This window comes from Anomalospiza imberbis, chromosome 2, assembly GCF_031753505.1.
Source record: "Anomalospiza imberbis isolate Cuckoo-Finch-1a 21T00152 chromosome 2, ASM3175350v1, whole genome shotgun sequence".
NCBI lineage: Eukaryota > Metazoa > Chordata > Aves > Passeriformes > Viduidae > Anomalospiza > Anomalospiza imberbis.
Window position 1 is genome coordinate 68903763 of NC_089682.1, and position 21295 is coordinate 68925057.

The 21295-nt window shown below is 37.7% G+C and overlaps 1 protein-coding gene across 5 annotated transcripts in view; it reads left to right on the forward strand.

Annotated features, from left to right (window-relative positions):
• Positions 1-21295, forward strand: part of GRM5 (glutamate metabotropic receptor 5) — a 238689-nt gene that overhangs the window by 198918 nt on the left and 18476 nt on the right. For all 5 annotated transcript variants that reach the window (XM_068181558.1, XM_068181556.1, XM_068181557.1 and 2 more), the window contains 3 exons: positions 1279-1447; positions 4998-5124; positions 15517-16456. In XM_068181558.1, coding sequence (XP_068037659.1) covers positions 1279-1447; positions 4998-5124; positions 15517-16456 — 1236 coding nt within the window. The remainder of the gene's footprint in view (positions 1-1278; positions 1448-4997; positions 5125-15516; positions 16457-21295) is intronic.

Sequence of the window (21295 nt, forward strand, 5' to 3'; positions counted from 1 at the left end):
GACTAATTTGGTGCCTATTGACAGGAAAAAGATCTCTCCTTGGTTATGAGGCAGCTTTTCTAAAGCCAAGATTGTCATAACCTTCTTGATGTATATTGTTTTGTTGTTTTCCATCAGTAAATTTCATATTGCTTAGCCATATTAATTCCAAATCCACTAAAGAGGAGACAAAGAAAAGCATGGAATAATTTCTTCAGGAGCTGCCCAACTTTTCAAACATGCCTTATAAAAATGTGCTAAAAGAATAGGCCTGTATGGCAGAAAGGTGGGCTGGTGTTCAGCTGTAGGAGAAAGTGAGTCCTATGTGGCTCCACAGACTTTCTGCAACAGTGTGGGAACAGAAAAGAAAAGTAGGAGGAAGAGGAACATGAAACTGAAAGCTCTGATGAGCTCCATCTTTGACCCAAAGGCAGCCTTAGGACTGAGTCATGAGTACTTTTTCTCTTCCACACCATACTGTACAAGGAATGAAATGTGTTTCAATCACCAAGGAATTACTGTAATGACTGTATAGATGGGAAGGACCAGCATTTATTGATGCAATGTTGGAGAAGAGACAAGGGAAAGAAAAAAAAAAAAAAAAAGAAAAATTCCTGGACTCTATGCCTTAAGAGTGATGCCTGTTCCCTCTCTGGGTGCCACACCAAATTTCATCTTGCAGTCTTACAGCACAGGAACTTTCCTTTGATCACATAGAGGTTGCTTCTACCTCACTTTGATACTTTATCTATCGTCTTCTTCCCTCAGGAGAGGAAGAAGCACCTTCAGACAGTGAGGAAGACATAGTGTTAGGAATTGGCATTATAGGTTTAGATTACTCAGCATCTTCTGCAGAGGGAACTGGGGCTCCATATGCAATTGGCTTCCAGGGCTGGAAGTTGTACAGATTTAATTTTGTTTGACTCATTTCATTGTTTTCTTTAAATAAATAGTCATTCTCAGAAACACAGTCACTTAACCTCAGAGTGTTCAGGGAACTTTTCATGGTGATAGAAAATACCCCTAAAAAACCCCAGCAATAAATTCAAAGCAAAACTTAATAAAAAGCAAACAAAGAAAACACCCCAACCCTCCAACTTAACATACAAAAGAAAAGGAAGATTATGATATCACAGAAACTATTGTGAGATATTCAAGGGTATCGTACTCACAAGTCTTTAAATTTTTCCTTCTTCATTTCAACATGCTTGATTTTTGACTGTATGGTGTTCCTTTGATTTGAAATATTTCATGATGTTCTCCTCAACTCAGTTATGTCTCTCCTTTCTGTTTCCAAAGATATGAAATCATGAATTTTAAACAAATGGGGAAGGACTACTTTGATTATATCAATGTTGGCAGTTGGGACAATGGTGAGCTGAAAATGGACGATGATGAAATATGGTCAGAGAAAAGTAATATCATCAGATCTGTGTGCAGTGAACCCTGTGAAAAAGGCCAGATAAAGGTAAATATTTCCTTCATTTGCTTCAGTCTTACAGTATGCACATCTTTTAAATTTGAAATCAAGTTTATTTTTTCTTGACTTCTACATGGAGATATTATCCCACACTTAAATTAAAATGTACAGACTTATGTATTTAGTTCTTACTCTTATCATAATCATCTCACTATTTTAATAAGCCGCCATTTTCTTTACTCCTATATCAGGACTGCTGACTTTTTTTTTTTAATTTACATTCTGAATGCTTTCAGACAGGTATTGTTTGGAGGCTTTTTGCTGCATATTTTTAGAGCATCTAATTCAGTGGAGTGCAAATCCCTGACTGGGACTTGTCAGTACAATTGCAGGTAAATTATAAATAGTAATTGCTACTATTTCAATGCTAGATGTAGTCACCCAGACTGGAACATTATTGATCAAAACTAAAGTCTATGGTATCATCAGAGAACATCAACTACTACCAAACTACTTCAGACTTCAGGAAATATAGGCAACATATTCTTTTTAATCATACCTGTTTTACTGCTTCTTTGTTTCCTGGGTTTTTTATTTTTCCTTCCTCCCTTTCCATGCTGCAGTAGCAAGGAGTGTAGATGAATCTCTCATATATTAATTATACATTATTTTCCTTCAGCATCCCATGATGCTTCCTGCAGAACAGTTAAAATACTGCAAGTCTGTAGCTTGCCTTGTAGTCATTTATATAAAAGTCAGTGGAATGGAGATGTTCAACCATAAAAAAAATCAGGTGTGATTTCTGACAACTCTCACTGGAAGCTCAATTTTCTCATGTGTTAAAACAGCATGACTGAAAATTGGCAAGCAGCTGCAGAGAGGGGATGGTGGGAGCATCACCAGTCTCTGCAACACAAAGTGAATCTCTTTAGTCTGAGTTTTACAGAATTTTAGGACACAGTCACCCTGTTTAATTCACTAATTAGTCTTTGGCAGAGCCATTTAAGTGAGTTTCATCAGACAGATTGTATTTGTCTCCAGTGTAAACATAAGGAATTATGTCAGACTTATGAATAATATGCTATTCCAGATGAGGAGTCATCTCACCCTTGTGTAGGCTTTGAAAACAGCTGAGATCAAGCTTGGTGTAGAGGGACTTCTTTCTCTCCATTGATGGTAAAAGACACCCAGACAGGATGGCTGGTTTTGATGAAAACACACCTTCTGCAGTTGTGTTCTTATACATAAATGCCCACAAATGCAGATGGGATGAGTTACTGTCACAGTCTGTTAGCCTGCTCCAGGCACAGCCACACATGGGGAGAACAGAGATGGACAAACAGCTAATATCTTCAGAACCACGTGGCTCTGAGTTCCTTTATGATCTGTTGTCACAACACAGCTGAAGGGAAGGATCTTGTGCTCTTCATTAACACAGTCACCTTCCACCTTCTGCCCATGCTCCCAAGAATTCTCTCAAGAGAATCCTTCACTATGAAGCCAAGTCATCACACACTTAGATATATGTTTGAAGTCTGGTGTTGGAAATGTTCTGTTTGCGCCTCATATTGTCGTTGATCATAAATCTCAAAGTTTACCTGACAGTTTTTATCTTCATGGTCTTCACAGATGATGGTGGGACCTTGACCCTACCAAGCTCTGTGATGGTTTTCCTGCAAACTTCTGTGTGACTGAGTTATTATGGAGGAATTTAAAACATTGAATGTAATGCTATCCAACATGCAGATAGAGTTGGTGAATCCATCCGCAGGATTTGATAAAACCCTAATACAACCCAACTCTATACATTTGAAATAACGTGGACATATGACTATTTAAATAAATACAGGTTCAAAGGATTGTACAGATGACAAGGGGAAAGGAAAATAATATTTGTTTTAAAGATAATTATTTCTCTTAAAGGAGACAGAAAGATTAATTTACAGTTAAGTGATACAACAAAGAATTATTCAGGAAATGAAAAATAAAAGGATGAATAAATTGCTGGCTAAGAAATTTAACACAAAAAAAAGTCTGACTTTACCCTGAGTGTTGAAGAACAATTATCTTGATTTCTAGAGAAGGATACATAATCCTTCTCTGGTAGTTCTAGGTAAGAAATTATCAGTGTACCAGTATCCTGATTGATTTGTCAAATTTCAAGTATTTTACAGAAGATCTTAATTTACCAGAAAGTTACATGGAAAAGGGTAAATTAATTGTTCATATAGAATTTTAGGTTTTGATAATAACATAGGGTTTTTATTTTACCATTTAATTTTCATAACTATTTTATAAAAATAAAATTATGGATTTTTATAATGTGTCAAGGTAATCAAAATATGTTCCTTAAAATTAGTGCAAGCTTTCTAAAAATTTATTTTCCCAAATACAAAAAAATTGTCATTTTTTCAACTTTCCATTCTATTTCAAAATGAAAGAAATCCCAAAATTTAATTTTTTCTGGAGGACAGACATTCTGTTTTGCAAGTAGCTCTAGTCTCAATTCTTGCAGAATAAATTATTTATGCTCTTCTAGCCTTTCCATCAATTTAACTGTTCTGGTGTTGCTGTTTTTCTTTTCATACTCTACAATTAAAAACAAAACAAAACCAACCAAACCACATAATTTGAAGTTTTTCAAGTCCCCATATTGGTGATGAAAATTAGATCATAGAATTTGTTCTTCACTATAGCATTGCAAAGAGTAATCCCATTCTTTTTGATTATGCTCCTTTGCATGTTTGGTTTTTTATTTAAAAAGGCAATAAAGACATTTGGCTTTGAATACACTTTCTGAATTCATCATTGCAAAAGATAAAAATGTCAACCTATTTCTTATGCTATAATTGGGAGTATTTGTTTGTAAACTGTTTGAGAAGACGAGAGAAACTGGGAATACTTTTTTTCAAAAGAAAGTCATATTGACAAGAAGCACAGATGTTCCCAGAGATGATAAATAAGAATCTTTAAAAATCTGCATTTCAATCCTAAGCATGCAATAACATTTGATAGTAAATTATTAAATGAGTAATCGGGTCAGATGTTATAATGAAGAAAGATTCTCACCTTTAAATGGTAATTAGAAATGCAGCAATTAAATAATTCTGGAAAAAGCATCTTTAGTTTGCTGTCTGGAAAAATCAGTTTTTATAAATCACTCACTATTGGATGAAAAATAAGCACCCAAAAGTCTTTGGGTGGCTAAAACTTAGGGGCATATTACTGTTGACATGTTTCTCTGTATGGACCACACTAGACTGAATTATGTGTCTTCACTATCATGTAGTGACTTCTGCAGGCACATTGACATCTATGGAGCTTTGAAAATTCTAAGAGGGAAAAACCTCATGTTTTTTGTCATTCTGTGCCTCCACTTATAATTCTCTGGGATTGGTAGATTCATTCTTCTGGTACCTATATGATGGGGGAACTAAGAACTTTTGTCACATTTTATCTTTGAAAACATATAATGAAAAGGAATAATTAAATTTCAAAAAATCTATTAGAAAAACAAAAAAAAAATTTTGAATTAGCAATTGGGTAAGTATGAACGTGTGTTTATGCTGCTAAAAGAAAATGTCAATTTTTGTCTCAGGTGATCCGTAAAGGAGAAGTGAGTTGCTGCTGGACCTGCACTCCTTGTAAAGAAAATGAATATGTTTCTGATGAATACACATGCAAAGCCTGCCAGCTTGGCTCCTGGCCCAACGAGGACCTCACAGGTAAATGAGATGAGATTGTGCTTGTGTTGTCAATGAAAGTGCTCATCTAATGAGCTAAAGAAACAAATGGCACATACAGGTGCGTATGAAGATGGTTTTGGTCAGAGGGAACATGGGGATAAAGATAAAATTTGAACTGAAGCTGATATTTATCTCCTGAACCTGATCCAGGAATTATTCACATAGTTCAACTCCTTTCTAAAGATCTGAATTACTAGATCTTGGGAAGAGAAAAAAAGTCCCGATTTCATATTCAGTCCTGTCCTGACCTCTAGCTGGTAATACAGATCTTTCCCTTCCTATACAGAAAATAAGTGCTTATCAGAGAAATTATTAAGAAAGATCAAATTTAAGAGTTTCATTATCCCCCCAAGCAGAGGAATAGTGCACTACCTTCTTTTTTAATCTGACAAAGTTCTTATTTAGTTGCTGTAGTTACTGCTGCTAAAAGCTCAAGTTCTCCAAACAGGCTTTGGTCTGCATTAGTCTTTTGTTCATCAGAGTCTTCTGGAGCACAGAATCTTCTGGAGTGTTCATCCTTGCCTTGGCATAGACCTCTATGCTTTTGCAGAATGCCAGTTAGGCTTCTCTGGAGACAAATTACTCCATCATTGTATCCCACAGCCTCTCTTCTTTATGACTAAGAAACAGAATTCAAGTATTCAAACATTCAGAGTACAAACCACTTCAAAACATTGTTCAGGGATGATGTTCTCACTGTGCCAGGCTTTGTACAGACACAGGGAGAAAAGACAGGTTTTTTTTCCAGAAGTCACAGACTTGATTTGCATATAGTTTCTGTGGATGAGGGGAAAAACTTTGAGGTGTGAGGGAAGACAAAGGAAAATGCAGTTTGCTGTGTGAATTTATGTAAGTGGGAGAGTGTAAGGCAAGGCTTGGCCTCTAAGCAGATTTTTATTTACAAAGTTAATCCTTTCCTGTTTAAGGACTGTTGCATTGCTGTGATAAATGAGCTTGGCCACCAAATTATTGCAAGAATATTATTTAACTGTTAAACTGATGGAGTGCTTTTCAGAAAATGTCAAACATGACACTTTCCCCAAGAAAAAAACTTTTCAACTGAGAAAATTGGATGAGCAGTAAAATGGACTTTCAAGTTCTGCTTCATCTATGCTCCCATAGCCCTTCTCCCCCAGTTCTGCCTCCCTGGGCAACCGGCAACCAGCCAGCAAAGTCTTCTTCTCTCAGGGAAAGATTTCTTGTGCCAGGAGAGTGGAGAAGGGGAGAAAAAGAGAACAGGTTGCAAGTGTCCCCAAAAGCAGAGTATTGAGGGTGTGGTTACAATGTGAGGTACTCTTCTCAGAAGCTTCCAAAGGCCACGTTGCAGGGATCAGGTTACTGCACCAGGCTGGTCAGTTCTTGAAGGTCAACTAGTGCAACTGGTTAGCTCTTCAGACTCCAGGGATTTTGTCTGAGATATTGTAGATCCCATTTCATGCCCTTGCTTAGGTGAGCACCTGAGGTTTTACCCAGCATAGATCAGCTAAAAATGGAACTGCTACAAGTCAGATAGGACGGCATTTGTTCTAAGTGTCAGCAGAGAAGCCAGAGAACCAATGGTGGGAAGGAACTGTCCACTGGCTTGGTGAAGTTTGTGTAATTAGACAGTAAGCACCATATATAAGGCAAAGTGGAGTGACCAGGCCGCCAAGTTGACCCTCAGGCTCTGTGCTTTGAGCTGGCTCCCCAGGACATAAAAATTTCCATGGTTCAAGCATGACATGGTGTTGTGGTCTCATGGGATGATTCATCCTCTGAAAGTCTCACTTTCCCCTCAGAATGGAAAAGTAGGATGTGTTGAACCCTCAAAAGCTTTTGTAGGTTAAGTCAATGGTTTTCCACCTATCAGTGATTGTTTTTAAGGAAATCAGTTGTATATTTACTTAAACCAACAGATTTATGCATTACATGAGCAAACATTTTGTGTTTGTTTGCAAAATTACATTTTGCAAACCATTCGTCTGGCTTCAGACGTGCATTTTATGCCTTTATGGGGACCAAAATCAATCTGTACACAAAGGAACCCTTGACATCAGTGCCAAGCAATGTTCCTCAGAAGATTGAACATTTGTTTCTCAGCCAGTCACAAATTTGGCAGGCCCTATTTGGAAGCTAAACTCCCCCCCTCTTTGGCCTCCTTAAGCACAGCTGGTGGAATGTGCCCTCCTAGTAATAGGACACCCATCTCACAACTTCAGAGCTGCCTAGTCCCCACCCAGCTGATTATCGGCATGATGGCTGGATCTTGTCTTATTTAACTTTGTATCACAAAGAGATTTTAAGAAATCTATTCCCAGCTTATCCATACAAAATAATGAGATGTATTTTTAATGATTTTTAATGCTAGTGCCAACTTTTGCACTTATAAAAAATCTGCCTCTCAATCTTGTTTAAAACATAGGATTTAGTAATAAATGTGCATTAAAAGTAAGGAGAGGTTGGTCTATTTTATATTCTGGCAAGGAAATTTCCTTTCTGTTTATTAAAGTATACAGCAATGTCCTTGAAATGCCCCTACATCTGATACTGCAGCATACTAAGTCTCTTTGCTGCTTGATAAAGTCATTTCCTAGGAAATGTCAGCTCCACAAGGCTACACATACAAAAACTCATTAGAATAAGTCTTCCCTGCATGATCACCTTCAGATGAGAGTCCTGTAAATTTATCAGCCACGCATCTGAAATGGCTTTCAACATGGAGCTGCACCTCACTATTTGCCAGTGATCTGACCTTGGATAAAAACTTATTTGGAATCCTTTCTTGACTCACATAGCAAAACATTGTTTACGTCTTTCCTATGCTCAATGATCAGCATCAGTTTTGTGCCACAAAGTTCACTAAATAAAACATGTAATGGCAGGGATGTTACTGACAGAAAGGAAGATAGATTAATGCACTTTTTCAGCCACCTGTGGAATATCAGAATGCAGATGCAGTAGGGGGAAGACAGAAGGGATGCAATATGTGTAGGAAAACAAAGTTATTCTCAGAACAGAAAGAGACGTTGAAGTGCTGAAGTACAGAAAAGTGCAGAGAATCCGAACGTAGTGGTAAAGGTAAGTGGGAACAAGAGTTTCTCTTGATTAAATCAGTTACTGGAAAATGTCTCCACCTAGAAGTGAAGGTGAGACAAGAAAGAGAAATTAACTGCCCATATTTTATTTTGTCACAAATTTCAGATTGCTTTTGCATGCAAAATTCCCCAGGGATCAGGCTCCTCCTTGGACAGAAACCTAGTAAGTTGCTTCCTTTTCTTAAGATTTATATGTACTATCCCAACATGTACCAGAAGTAATTTTCTTCCTCCTGGCTTAATATCAAGTTAAGTTTCCCAATCTGCTGTAGCTCCTCTAAGTCCCCATGTGTTATGTTGGGAGCATCCCTACAATACAGCATCAATTTACACATTTATGTGGGCAGCATGGCTCAGCCACGGACTCAGTAACAGCAGGAGGAACTCAGTGGTTTAAATCCAGAAGTATACGCCAGTCACTCCACTCTTCCTCAAAGCTCTTCTTTGCAGAAGATTCAAAGAATTCACAGTAGGTGGAAGAGAAATAGATGCCATGCAAGTTTAGATAGAGGTGGAGGGATTTACTTAGTGCTGATGGCCAATGCTGATGATGATTTTTCAAAAGCTTTAGGAGAATCTGAGGATGTGACCTTCTGCATTCAAAAATGGTGCTCTAGAAAGACCAAATAAATTTTGTTCAATGTCTCAGAGCTTTTCCATTTTATGTAGTAACATCTTGGTTCAGTTACCAATAACATTTAAAAACCTATTTGAGGTGAGAAAGAAGCAATTATTCTGTCTTTCTGACATTCAAGGACAACATACAACAACATTAAAACCAAAGTTTTGTCTAGTGACCTCAGGAATGGCAAGAAAATTAGATTATATTAATTTCAGTGACAATTGGATTATTTTCAGGTTGTATTGACATTTTTCTCAGTCTCTATGTATTCTAAATATGCTGACTATTTGATTTTCTTAATTGGATTCCCATGGAAATAGGAGCTTAACTATTTACACCTCTTGAAATGTTTTCTTTGCCATTCAAGGGTGAGAGTATATATCAGAAATATGTATTTTTTTTCTATAGCTACAAAAATGCTTTCACCAAATAAAGTACAGTAAAGCTGGGATAACAGTGTCATGATTTTTCTGCCCATCTGGAAGTGACAGATAAGAGGTGGATTATCCAAAAAACCCTTGGATGGAAAGGACTGAAAAATGTGTGTGGCAGGGTCTGAGCCTCAGTTGTCTCATAAGACTGGATTCTGCCCCTCACCTAAGCAAAAGGTGATTAATCTCTTGCCCAAAATATTTTCAAAGGGTAACTGATTGCTCCCATCAGGCTGCTTCCTTGTATTCCCTCTTGCAAAAATGTCTTAGCCATGGGTGATTTCAGCAATTGTCTGACGTAGGTCAGAACACAATTTAGTCTGTGTTGACATTGATTTTTCTGCTGAAACATTACTAGTATCTTGCTTTTGATCATAATTGTTAAGGCTATAATTGAGACTGAGGGTAGAACACAATTTTCATCTGGTTATTTCTAGTGTTATAGATGCACATCAGCAGAGATAATGTCCTGTTTTCTGTGCCCTTTATTTATCTTTCCTTTTTCTTACTCCAAACGAAATGTAACCATTGCCATAAGTCACTTTCACTCTATTGCTCTTGGAAAAGGTATATGTGGATGAGTAAAGGCTTCAGGTGGCAATATTATGACCAGGATCTCATTTTCTGCTCCTTTGGTTCTGGTTTGCACACTTTTCTTCCCTCAATTGCTTGTTTCAGATAGGGTATGAACTTCAGCTTCCAGTCCAGCATGAGCCACACAGCATTCAGGCTCAAGTGAGTTCACTCAATATTGCTGAACTCAACAAGCAGCGCTTGGAGGCTCCCTAGCTGGATGAAGGGGAACTCACCAACAAAGCCAGAAGGATCCACTTGTAATTGTGCCTTATGTTATGGGAAGTTTGCATTTGGAACCAAACATTTACAACACAGAGAGCCAGCACTTTTTAGCGAAACTTAAATCAAAACAGTAGAGCTGGCATAAGGATAGACCTGATTGTTGTTATTCATCAGTTGCTTCCATCATTCTGCACACTTGTGTAATTAAGGAATAATTTCCCATATGGTCACAAAGTAACTTTAATGTACTATTCTAAGATTCATGGCCTTGCCTCTTACTGCAATGCACAGCTAAATCCATATATTGCAGTTACTGGGGACTCAAGCCCCTGAGCTGCAGGTGCTCCAGCTTTCATGGTTTAAGATGTGACCAACCCCAAATCCTGCCCTGCAGAGGCAGCAGAATACACACATGCCCAGTCATCAGCTGCCTCTGTTGCCTGTGCAAAGCCACCTTTGCTGATAGTTTCAGTAAAATGCCAGTCTGGGAGCTGCAGCAGCTAAGAAAACACCTCCACATGCCCTGCTATTGTAGCAAGTTCAAAAGGTCCCATCAGAGCAGGGCAAAAGACTGGTGGCTACAGCAATTTACCACAGCACCAGAGCAAAGTTCTCACATGTTAATGTACTCTCTCCCTTCAGATGGTCCAGATTCCATGTGAAAATCAGGGGCCTGATATGTCCCCTAGGACTCTGGAGAGTGAAATCCTCTGTTTGGATAATGTTGGCGTTGAAAAAAATAAATTATAAAAGCTACCCCATCAGCTTTATGCAGATTTTTATTCCGATGCTGACATTTTTGCATCTCAGCTTTCCATGTATGTGGAAGCCTAAATAACTAATCAAGATATCCCTCTCCCATCTTTTGGGATTATAATGAGAGAAAAATTTAGAAGCATTAATATAAAATATTTCATTTCATAACATAAACAGACTTTGAATAATGAGTGTTAAATACCATATGAAGACACATTCATTACTAAAATGTGGCTGGGTTGTTGTTTGCTTTTCAACCATGAAGTTTCGACTTCTGATAACCTTGGAAAGATGTCTGAAAAATTACCAAGAAAACCAAATCTATTTTAACAGGTCAAACTTGCTGACCAGGATGCCAAATCCAAATGAAAAATATTTGGAACTTATTAAACCAGCAGAAATTTTCTGCCAGTTTTAATCTCCATGTGCAGATTCAGTGAGCTTTAGCTCATGATGTAAACTTAAGAGAATTTGTTGAATTACCTTCACTTTTCAGAGTCAATCTTATTCACAGTCCTATTCTGTCAAGTTTACCTTTGAAAAGAGTTTAGTTATGTATTTTATATTGGTTACCATGGAAGGGATTTCTCAGTGCTAAGCTGAGCATTTTTATGGATGCTGAAGTCATCTTCTAGGTGTCAAGGCTGTAATAATAAATTAAAACAGTGCTAAGAATCAAATCCACAGGAAATATGGTCTATAACATAGTGCTTTATATCTGTAAACTCTTCTCCCAGATGAACTAATTTTAAAGCAATATGAAAGATCAGAAATAAGGGACAAATTTGCCTCTACAGAAAGATGACACTATAGTAATAGACCTACTAATTGACCTATGGCAGTGGTCAGGCCTTCAAGAGCATTTCTTCTCCTTGTTCATGGCAAAATTGAGTCCATCCATGAAGTAGCTAGAGGCTTTTCCAAAATATCAGAAACTACTTTTTTTTCTCAGAAGATCCTTAGACATCCTGTATTTTCTTGGTGATTTTTGGTGGTCCTTCAAGAAAACCTTTCCCTAGCATGTTAAATGGAATTCTGATTTTTTCTATCTGCTCATCTTGATATTCACATGTGTGTCTGGTGTCTTGCTACACACTGGCTATCTTTCTGGCCAGCAGAACAGTTTTATGCCAATTTTACTGGAGCTCCAGGCACCCCTGAGCACAGAACAACTCAACACCTGCTCCAAATTGGACTGGGTCCAAACAGCCTTTCCACAAGCCAAAGATCACCTTAGTGCCTCAGCACACTGTGGGCACCACAGGACAAGACTGCTGGCTTTGTTCTACCTGTTTCTGAGCCAGCTAGGAGAGAAAATTTTCCAGGTGCTTGGAAACGTTGATAAAGTATAAGACATAGGTGGTGGGACATTGTCATGGCCATTGACAGGAATGAGTTCTTTTTGTGGTAACATTTTTCAGCTTTTGTCTTGGTATAGTCCTGGTCATCAATCTAACAAGAACAGTCACAGTGTTGTTTTCCCATCTTTCTTTTACTTGATCTAGCTGTCCTTCTCTGAAAAGTGCCATTGTCAGAAACAATTACCTGCAAAATTATTATATGAAAACTTCACCACTCATTGTTTCATGAAGATGATCCAGTCTTTAAATCTTAATTGAGGGATAAATCATTGTAAAGTTTAGCAATCTTCTTGTAAAGTATACTCAGTGATGGGAAAAATACGACAAGTTTTCAACTCTTTTCTCAGGTATTTCATCAAGAGAATGTAAAAAGAGTAATAAAGCAAGGAAGGCATGAAATAGTCTGCAACTAATGAGAAACACTTGGTTATGATTCACCTCTGCTACAATGTTAGAAATGAGGCAAAATTTAGCCCCTATATCATTGTCTGCATGCAAAGGCCAGTTGCCAGATAAAGACCTTTTCTCCTCAAGTTTCCTATCAAGAATATATAGCAGTGTTAGCAGCCAGAAACTATTTGTTTTCACAAAATATTAGTTAAATCTTACTAAAATCAGAAATAGATTTAGAGGTTGCTTACTTATAAAACTTCCTGGGGAAGAACCCAAATGGGATATCTGTACACAACACACACAAAACATTCCTTCTTGTTTTCACCTTTTTTTAATACTCTCACTTGTGTAAAATGCTGCTTTTTGTGATGTGATTAGTGTGCTACTTGAAACTTGAAAATGTCAGAAAGAAATACAGTGTCTCCCTCACACTGAATGCTGAATAAGTAAATCCATAAAACCAGCAAGGGTTAAAACGGTATCATTAACTAATGCAATGAGAATGTTACATGAAAATCTAATGTCTTTCTTACATTTAGGTGTGCTAATAATTTTATTAATGCAAGGGAAAGCTTTTCACATAAAAGCAGGCAAGTATGGATGGCAAATAAATCTGTATTCAGTAAGAAGGCCAATTCTCTTACACTAAAGTGACTGCAAATTTGTATATTTTAACTGCACTAATGTCAAAGACTCATTGATCCCAGCCGTACTGATTTTTCCACTCTCTTCAAGAATACAGAAGTATCTGCCTTGTACTTTTGCCACCTGATTGAAGGTATTATATCTTCAAAAATATTATTTCTGTAGAGATACAGAATGCAAAAATACTTGAAGAAAGGAGCTAGGTCTAATATCTAACCATACTGTTTAATGAAATTATTTTACCACTAAGAATGTTAGTGGCAGATTTGGAAAACTCTAAACTCCACATAAAATACAGGAAAAGGCATACAATAAATCTCACATGTAGAAATTCCCAAATTATAGTCCTGATATCTACATTTACTCCTGCTCATCAATTAATTGGGATCTCAGGTTGCCTAATTAATTGAAATTTCTTGGCATCCACATATCCAGCAGATAGTCCTAAATACCCTCACTGCAGAAAATACAGAAGTGAGCAGCTGGTACTTCATCTTCACAGCTTGAAGTGCCTTGTCACAAGCCACAAGTCCGGATGACACTCTCCTGCATGACCTAACCAGAAGACAGCAACATGATTATAAAAATACAAAATTTTGAAGTAATTTAAATTTTGCAATTAAGCTGAACACGAGTATAGGGGAAATAAAAGGTTTTAGTTGCATTTTCTCCATTCCATCATCCATTCCCTGCTGTCCTGCCCTGGCTGGCAATGCCAGCATGATCACTGTTTTCAGGAATATCAGATTTCAGAATATCAAGGTGGTCCCCTTTTTTATTACTGTATTGTGTCCAGCTGAGATGGAGTTCATTTTCCCCATAGCAGCCCTCACTGTGCTGTGCTTTTCATTGGTAGCTACAGACATGTTCATAACGCAGCAGTCATTTTTCCAGGCTGTCTCTCCAACATGCCTCCCTCACCAGTATGCTGGGCATAAGCAAGATCTTGTGAGGGGGCACAGCCAGGACAGCTGACCCAAACTGACCAAAGGGATATCCCATACTATATGATGTCTGCTCAACAATAAAATCTAAGAGAAAGGTATGGGTGTGTGCATTTTTTGTTATGATATTTTTGTTCTGGAGCAACTGCTACATTTACTGAAGCCCTACTTCCCAGGACGTACCTGGATATCACCTGCTGACGGGCAGTAGAGAACAAATCTTTTGTTGGTAGGTACTGGTATAATATATTCTGGTGCCACAGGACACCAGAATCTGCATCTGCATCTTCAGTGAAAGTGATGAAAACAAGCAAGGTTGAAGGACCTGAACAGGAGATTCAGTTTTTGGAAATAAAATGCAAGATGGATGCCATCATGCGCTTATGGCTATAGTCAGCAGCACAGCTACTATGTCTGTCCAGAAATCCTGGAAGAGATCATAGACTGGCTAGAAAGCAGAAATATCTATCCAGCCTTGACAGTACATACACAAAGGAGGGAAGAAGAAAGGATGCCAGCAACAAGTATTCTGATAGCTTTTACTCCTGTCTATTGATCTGTACACTGTAGAATTAAAAGCCTTTTTGACTTCATATGACCCAGATGTATAGAATGATTTACTAAAACCTATGCGAAACTGAAAAACAAGTATCCTTAAATGGGTTGCACTGCTAATTCAGCTTTGTTGCTAATTTATTAGGTTCAATTTTATTTCACAATTTATATTAGGTTTTAATTTTTCAGAAATTTCAGAAGGACAAGTAGCAGAAAAAAGAAGTGAGTACGGTGTGCCATTCCAGATTACCTGTTACTTACGAGTCCAATTGCAGAAAATTTTTGTTAGAAAAAAGGTAGAAAATCTGAGAAACACTCTTTTTTGGACAGTTAGAATCTGCAAGATTTCTCTCCATAATCATTTAGCAAATACCAATATCCTTCATAGTGTACAGTATAATTAGTAGGATTGACATCTAGTCCTTTGAGTGCAAATAGTATGCGGAGAACTCTGAAGCACTTTATACTGAGGTAGTGCAACTTGCTCATAAATTCTTATATTTAATAGTATTTAAAAGGCAAAATTGCACTGTGAGACGTGACATCTTAATCAGCTTGGTCATCATGTTCTATTCCAGATAAATTGTATTGCTGAAATAAGCTGTCATTGAAGTATATTTATTGTGCCATTATATTGACTTTATTTTAACACCACCTGAGCCTACACTCCACACAATGGCAGCTTCCTGAAAAACGAAAAAGAAGAGAAATACCAGGAAAATCTCTAACTATCCTTAACGAATCTCACATCTACATACTTCAGTTTACCTTTCTCTTTTTCTTTTTCTGTAGGTTGTGACCTCATCCCAGTCCAGTATCTCAGATGGGGCGATCCCGAACCAATTGCAGCTGTTGTTTTTGCATGCCTGGGTCTGTTGGCCACGCTGTTTGTTACAATTGTGTTCATAATGTACCGTGATACTCCAGTGGTCAAATCATCCAGCCGAGAACTTTGCTACATCATTCTGGCCGGCATCTGCTTGGGTTACTTGTGCACTTTCTGTCTGATTGCAAAACCTCAACAGATTTACTGTTACCTTCAGCGAATTGGCATCGGCCTCTCGCCGGCTATGAGTTATTCTGCTCTAGTAACTAAAACCAACCGCATTGCAAGAATCCTGGCTGGAAGTAAGAAGAAAATCTGTACAAAGAAACCTAGGTTCATGAGTGCCTGCGCCCAGCTGGTTATTGCATTTATCTTGATATGTATACAATTAGGCATCATAGTTGCCCTCTTTATAATGGAGCCACCAGATATAATGCATGATTACCCAAGCATCCGAGAGGTCTACCTGATTTGTAACACCACCAACTTGGGTGTTGTGACTCCCCTTGGATATAATGGGTTATTAATTTTGAGCTGCACCTTTTATGCATTTAAGACAAGAAATGTCCCAGCTAATTTCAACGAAGCAAAATATATTGCCTTCACCATGTACACCACCTGCATCATTTGGCTGGCTTTTGTGCCAATATATTTTGGAAGCAACTACAAGATAATCACCATGTGTTTCTCAGTGAGTCTGAGTGCCACGGTGGCCCTTGGCTGTATGTTTGTGCCCAAGGTCTACATCATACTCGCTAAGCCAGAGAGGAATGTGCGCAGTGCGTTTACCACATCGACAGTAGTCCGCATGCATGTAGGAGATGGAAAGTCATCTTCAGCCGCCAGCCGCTCCAGCAGCCTGGTGAACTTGTGGAAAAGAAGGGGATCATCTGGTGAAACACTTAGGTAAAGTTTTCTAATGTGGGAGTGTGGGGAGGCAATTGTGATCTTCTGAGAATTACTAATAGTGGAAAGACAAAGGGAAGTATGCTAACTTCCTCTGCCTCTGCACTGGGATTGGAGTGAGTCCTCTGTCCCACATCTGCAAGTTTTGGGTTTCATTGAGTCAAAATGGTGTGCAAAAACTGTTGACAAAGAAATGGGAAAACAAAGTTGGAAGTACTGGCTGTGACAACTGTGCATGAATCTAGGGAGAAAAACAAGACTGTAGGAGTAAAAGAACCCAAGAGAATAAGAAATACAACTCATTGCCTTGTCCTGAATGCACCCATTTGCAATCTCTTTCCCTTAAATGAACTTCCTAGTGTCTGTATTTTGCCTCTAGTGACAGCAGTAAAACAGGGTTGCTGCTAGAGCTTCATAATCGAGGTGGTGTGTTACACACAAGACACATCATGGGCAGCCACTCTAAGGCATCCAAGAATTTGTTTCGTATGAGTCTTCTGTTACACCTTTTATCTCCTGTTCCCTTGATTTTCCTTTCTTATACTATCTTTTCCTAATTTCTTTCTTTTTGTCCTCACCTCTCTTGTCTTCCTTACCTTTTTCTGTAAACATCCTCCTAACACTAACAAATTCAGCTGCTCTGTCTACCCTTCCTGCCATTGAACAGATACTCCCTTACAAGATATTTCTTTGTTTCTTCCTAATGAATTATTTGAATTAAGTAATCATGAAGACAACTTGTATGTTCAATGTATAAAAATTATCTTAAGTGAACACTAAAGAGAAAGTAGAGCTCTGGAGTGAAAACTACCCTGCTCCATAAACAGAACCTGTAGGTGTGCACGTTGCCCTGTGATGGGTTTTCATCCTTTGATTCTTTCACTTTTGGTATGGGTGCTATGAGAATAATTTAGGTTATTTAACTGCTGGCGTTAAAAAAAATCTGTCGATATGAAACTGCAAATAAGTAATTTTGTCATTCCTCAGCTATGTATGTCTAGTCTGGAAGTGACATGTAGCTAGATTTTTCTCCTCACTGAAACACACATGGATTTTAGGATTGATAACTTAAATATTTCCAGACATGTCATTGTTCATAACTGCATTTGGCATGGAACAAGGACAATTTGTACTTCCATTTATATGTGAAACACAATTTAGACCTGAGGGAGGACTTTCTTAGTAATACCTGCAGGATATATTTAGCCAAAATGATTATTTTTTCTGTCAGAATATTACTAATAATTTTCTTTCAGAGACTTTCAAGTGGTACAAAAATGACCAGTCTGTTACAAGATATTTTATACCTTATACTGATACTTATGATCAGTTAATGACAGTTTTTTTTCCAGTTCCTTTCCAGGTGCAGAGTAGGATGATATTTTCAAATGATAAATCATTTTTCAGATTAAGTGATGGTTACCGAAATATCCTTTTCTGCAACTTTTGTCTCTATATATAAATGACCTGAGGTATTTGAATTAGAAGCCCTGTAGCAACTTTTGGGACTGTTAAAAGAGTCATTCTTCAGAATATGTCTTCACTAGAAGGCACTCTTCATTGAAACCATTGTTATTTTCCCTCCCTTTTGCTGCAGAAGTCATTTGCCACCTCGCAACCTTTCTACACAACAAGATGAAATTATAGGTGACAGAAAGATCTCGGGCTTGGGAAGGAATTCTTTTGTCATCTGTTCAGGTCTGGTTTGGAAAGACATTCTTCTAAAATCTTTGTTTTGTTCTGAAAAGCAAAGAGTACCCCACTATTAAATATCCTAAATTACAAGATGCGTTTTCTTCTTTTTGAGGATTCTCTTTTCATTTCTTTACATCCCTCAGTGTGTAGATAATATCTGCAGTAGGGAGATATTAGCAGAATATAATAGATCTTCAACAACAAAGACTTCTTTTTCAATAGCACTGTTTTGGGAATTACTTCAATCCAAAAGTGCTTTGAGAGTGCCTAGTATCTGTGTACAGGGATGAAAATGGCAGCAGAAAGCTGATACATTGACATATTTCCCTGGATACAAAGAACTTGAACTTTGCATTTGAAACTTGGAGAAAAACTTATGTGTCATCAGCAGTGTTCATCAATGCACAAAACTGGAGCAAAGATCCTCCTGATATATGTGTCTAAATCCCCAGCCAATTAAGCTGTAATGGTGCCACTGAGTTTAGTAGGGCTCAGTCAGTGTGTGCCTGAAGGGTCTAGGCATCCAAGAGTAAAATGATTCCATCGATCCTAGGAAATTCTCTCTAGTCAATACCAATTTGATAACATGAAAGAGAGTCCTAAAAGATTATAAGTACATTTAAAATGGTGCTCAGGACTTCACCTAGCTCTGTTATAATCTCCAAGAAAGAACAGAAAACCACTGTCAGTTTCAATTCCATTTAGTGTAGAAAATGAGCAAACAGAGTTCCACCATTTTACTTGATAATCAAACATTTCTTTGAAAAAAAATCTGGCTACACAAAGAACTAGGTTTCAAGGTATTACTCAGTACAATGCTCAAAAGATTGTTTTGAAAGTTATTCAAGTAAACACCAAAGTATTCAGAATCAAAGGAACTTCATGGCATTATTTAAATAGCTCAGAGGGGTTTTATAAAAAGAGAGTGAGTCACTGTTGAATTTTAAAGAAATATGCTATTTAAGTCACTAGTGCATAGAGGAGCCTCTATCATTAGCATTTTGCTTCTTGACACTAATTTATAGCACAGTGTAGCATTGCATCAAATCATTGTCAAACAGATAATGCCAACGCTCCATTCAGAGCTTTCACATCAGCCACAAAGTGACAGATAACAAGACTGCTTTTGCCTTAATAAAGCAATGCATCTGTTACAGTCCTAAATGACTTTTTGCATGGGGTGTTCTTCAATTAAGAAAACCCAGGCAAGCTGTGTGTTGCGATGAATCTTCACATACCAAAACATGGAAGGAGAGAGTAAAACTATTCATTACCTAGTGAAATGAAAACCATTTCATGTAGGCTATTGTGGTTCAGCACTACTCACCAGGAGATATTCTGCCCTCATTTAACATAGGGCTAATGAACCTGACGTTATCAGAAGTGACTTCACAAAGAAGAGTACTACAGAGCTGGAGTCAAAGCCATATAGCAAGTGTAGAGAGGCATCTGGAACTTCTGATCCCAGTCATCTTACCAGTTAGTTTCATAGAGACTAGGAAGGCTCTAAATACATTGAGTAAATCTTAACTCGAGGTGCCAGGTATTATTATCACATATTATATCACAGCCTTTTTGCAAGGGCCAAAAATATAGGGCTAATTTATCCTCTCCTCCCTCTCAGATAACTCACTATGCTATGTAAGATAAAAGCTGTATATTTCTGCTGCAAGAGCTGCTATTATGATGTTTCTAGTCAGGACTGCACATTAAAGGGTCTCAGTCATATTATCCTGACCTGGAGAATAGCACAAATGTTCAAAAGCTCCTCTTAGCTCTCTAATATCATTGCCCTGAATTTCACACAAAAAAATAACCACTAGTTGTTTATGTCTTCTGGAAGGTGTCTTTAAATGGCACACATTCTCCATTTTTTCTCCATTCGCACTCATCTCCCCACAACTACCTGAAGAATAGCAAGATTTCTTGCCTTTAAAGCAAGTAACTGTTCTGAGTAATTGGCAAATTATTAAAAACCTCCCTAAATACTTTCACATATTTATGTGCTATTTAAGTCTTTAAAATCCTACCAGTATTTTTCTCAAATGAGAGAAGCCTATAGATGTCCAGTACAAGCCAGAAGTACCCTCCTGAAACAAAACAAGACAGATGATCATCTTCTTAATCAGTAACTCGGCCAGAAGGTTGAGCAGCACTTTCAATCTGCAACCCAGGCAGGTAACTATGATCACTCTAAAGGAAAGAATCATCACCAGCTCAGCCAGATAATGTTAGGTATATTCAGGATACATTGGCTGTGGTTTGTGCCTAATTACTCCATACAGCTGTGAACAGCACAATACTAGACAACAGAATAGCTATGCACATAAATTTCTGCACCTTATCATAGACACTTTGCTCACACATCTTTTTGAGACTAAAGCTTAATAAGCTGGTGTGGCAGTGATACTTTATTCTACTTGGATTTACTATGTGATGAAGTATTTCCTAAATATTTAAACATAACCTATGGATGTCAAATTAAACAGAATACTCACCTGTTTTTTAATGTATTGTCTCGTCCACTTAAGAAGTTTGTCCTGAACTGTATGATTACAAAACTGAGCATTGCTCTGTGTGCATCTGCAGAAGTGATAGTACTGACAACTTTTATCCAGGACTGGGGATCTCTTGTCCTAGTGAGCCAAACTCACCATTAGGTGAACCACAAATTTTTTCTTATAGAAATCACCATCATTTTGTTTTATCTTCCTAAACTTAAATAAAGAAGCTCACACATCCACTTCAAGCACTACACTGCTACATCAGAAAAAGCCATCAGGTACCTGGGCTCATATGCTGTAAATTGCCATTCCATTTTTCCTATGAAGAAAACATGGTAAGCAAGGTAGATTTTTTCCACTGAATTGGGTCCAGTCCTGGACGACCAGTGTCTATAGTTAGTATATAATTAGACATCAGGCAGTCCTAAACTGTACCAAAATTAAATATTTTGGAAACAGGTGTCTACCAGCATACTGCGTACTCTGTTTCTGCAAGGAACAGCTGATTTTCTCTCTTTATTCTCTTTTCCTGCTTATGATTGACTATAAATATTTTGTTACAATTCTAACAGGAGCTATTTTGGACCAGAAAATAAAAAAAAATATGCTTGGATCAGCCTAGAAACTGCCATTCATAATT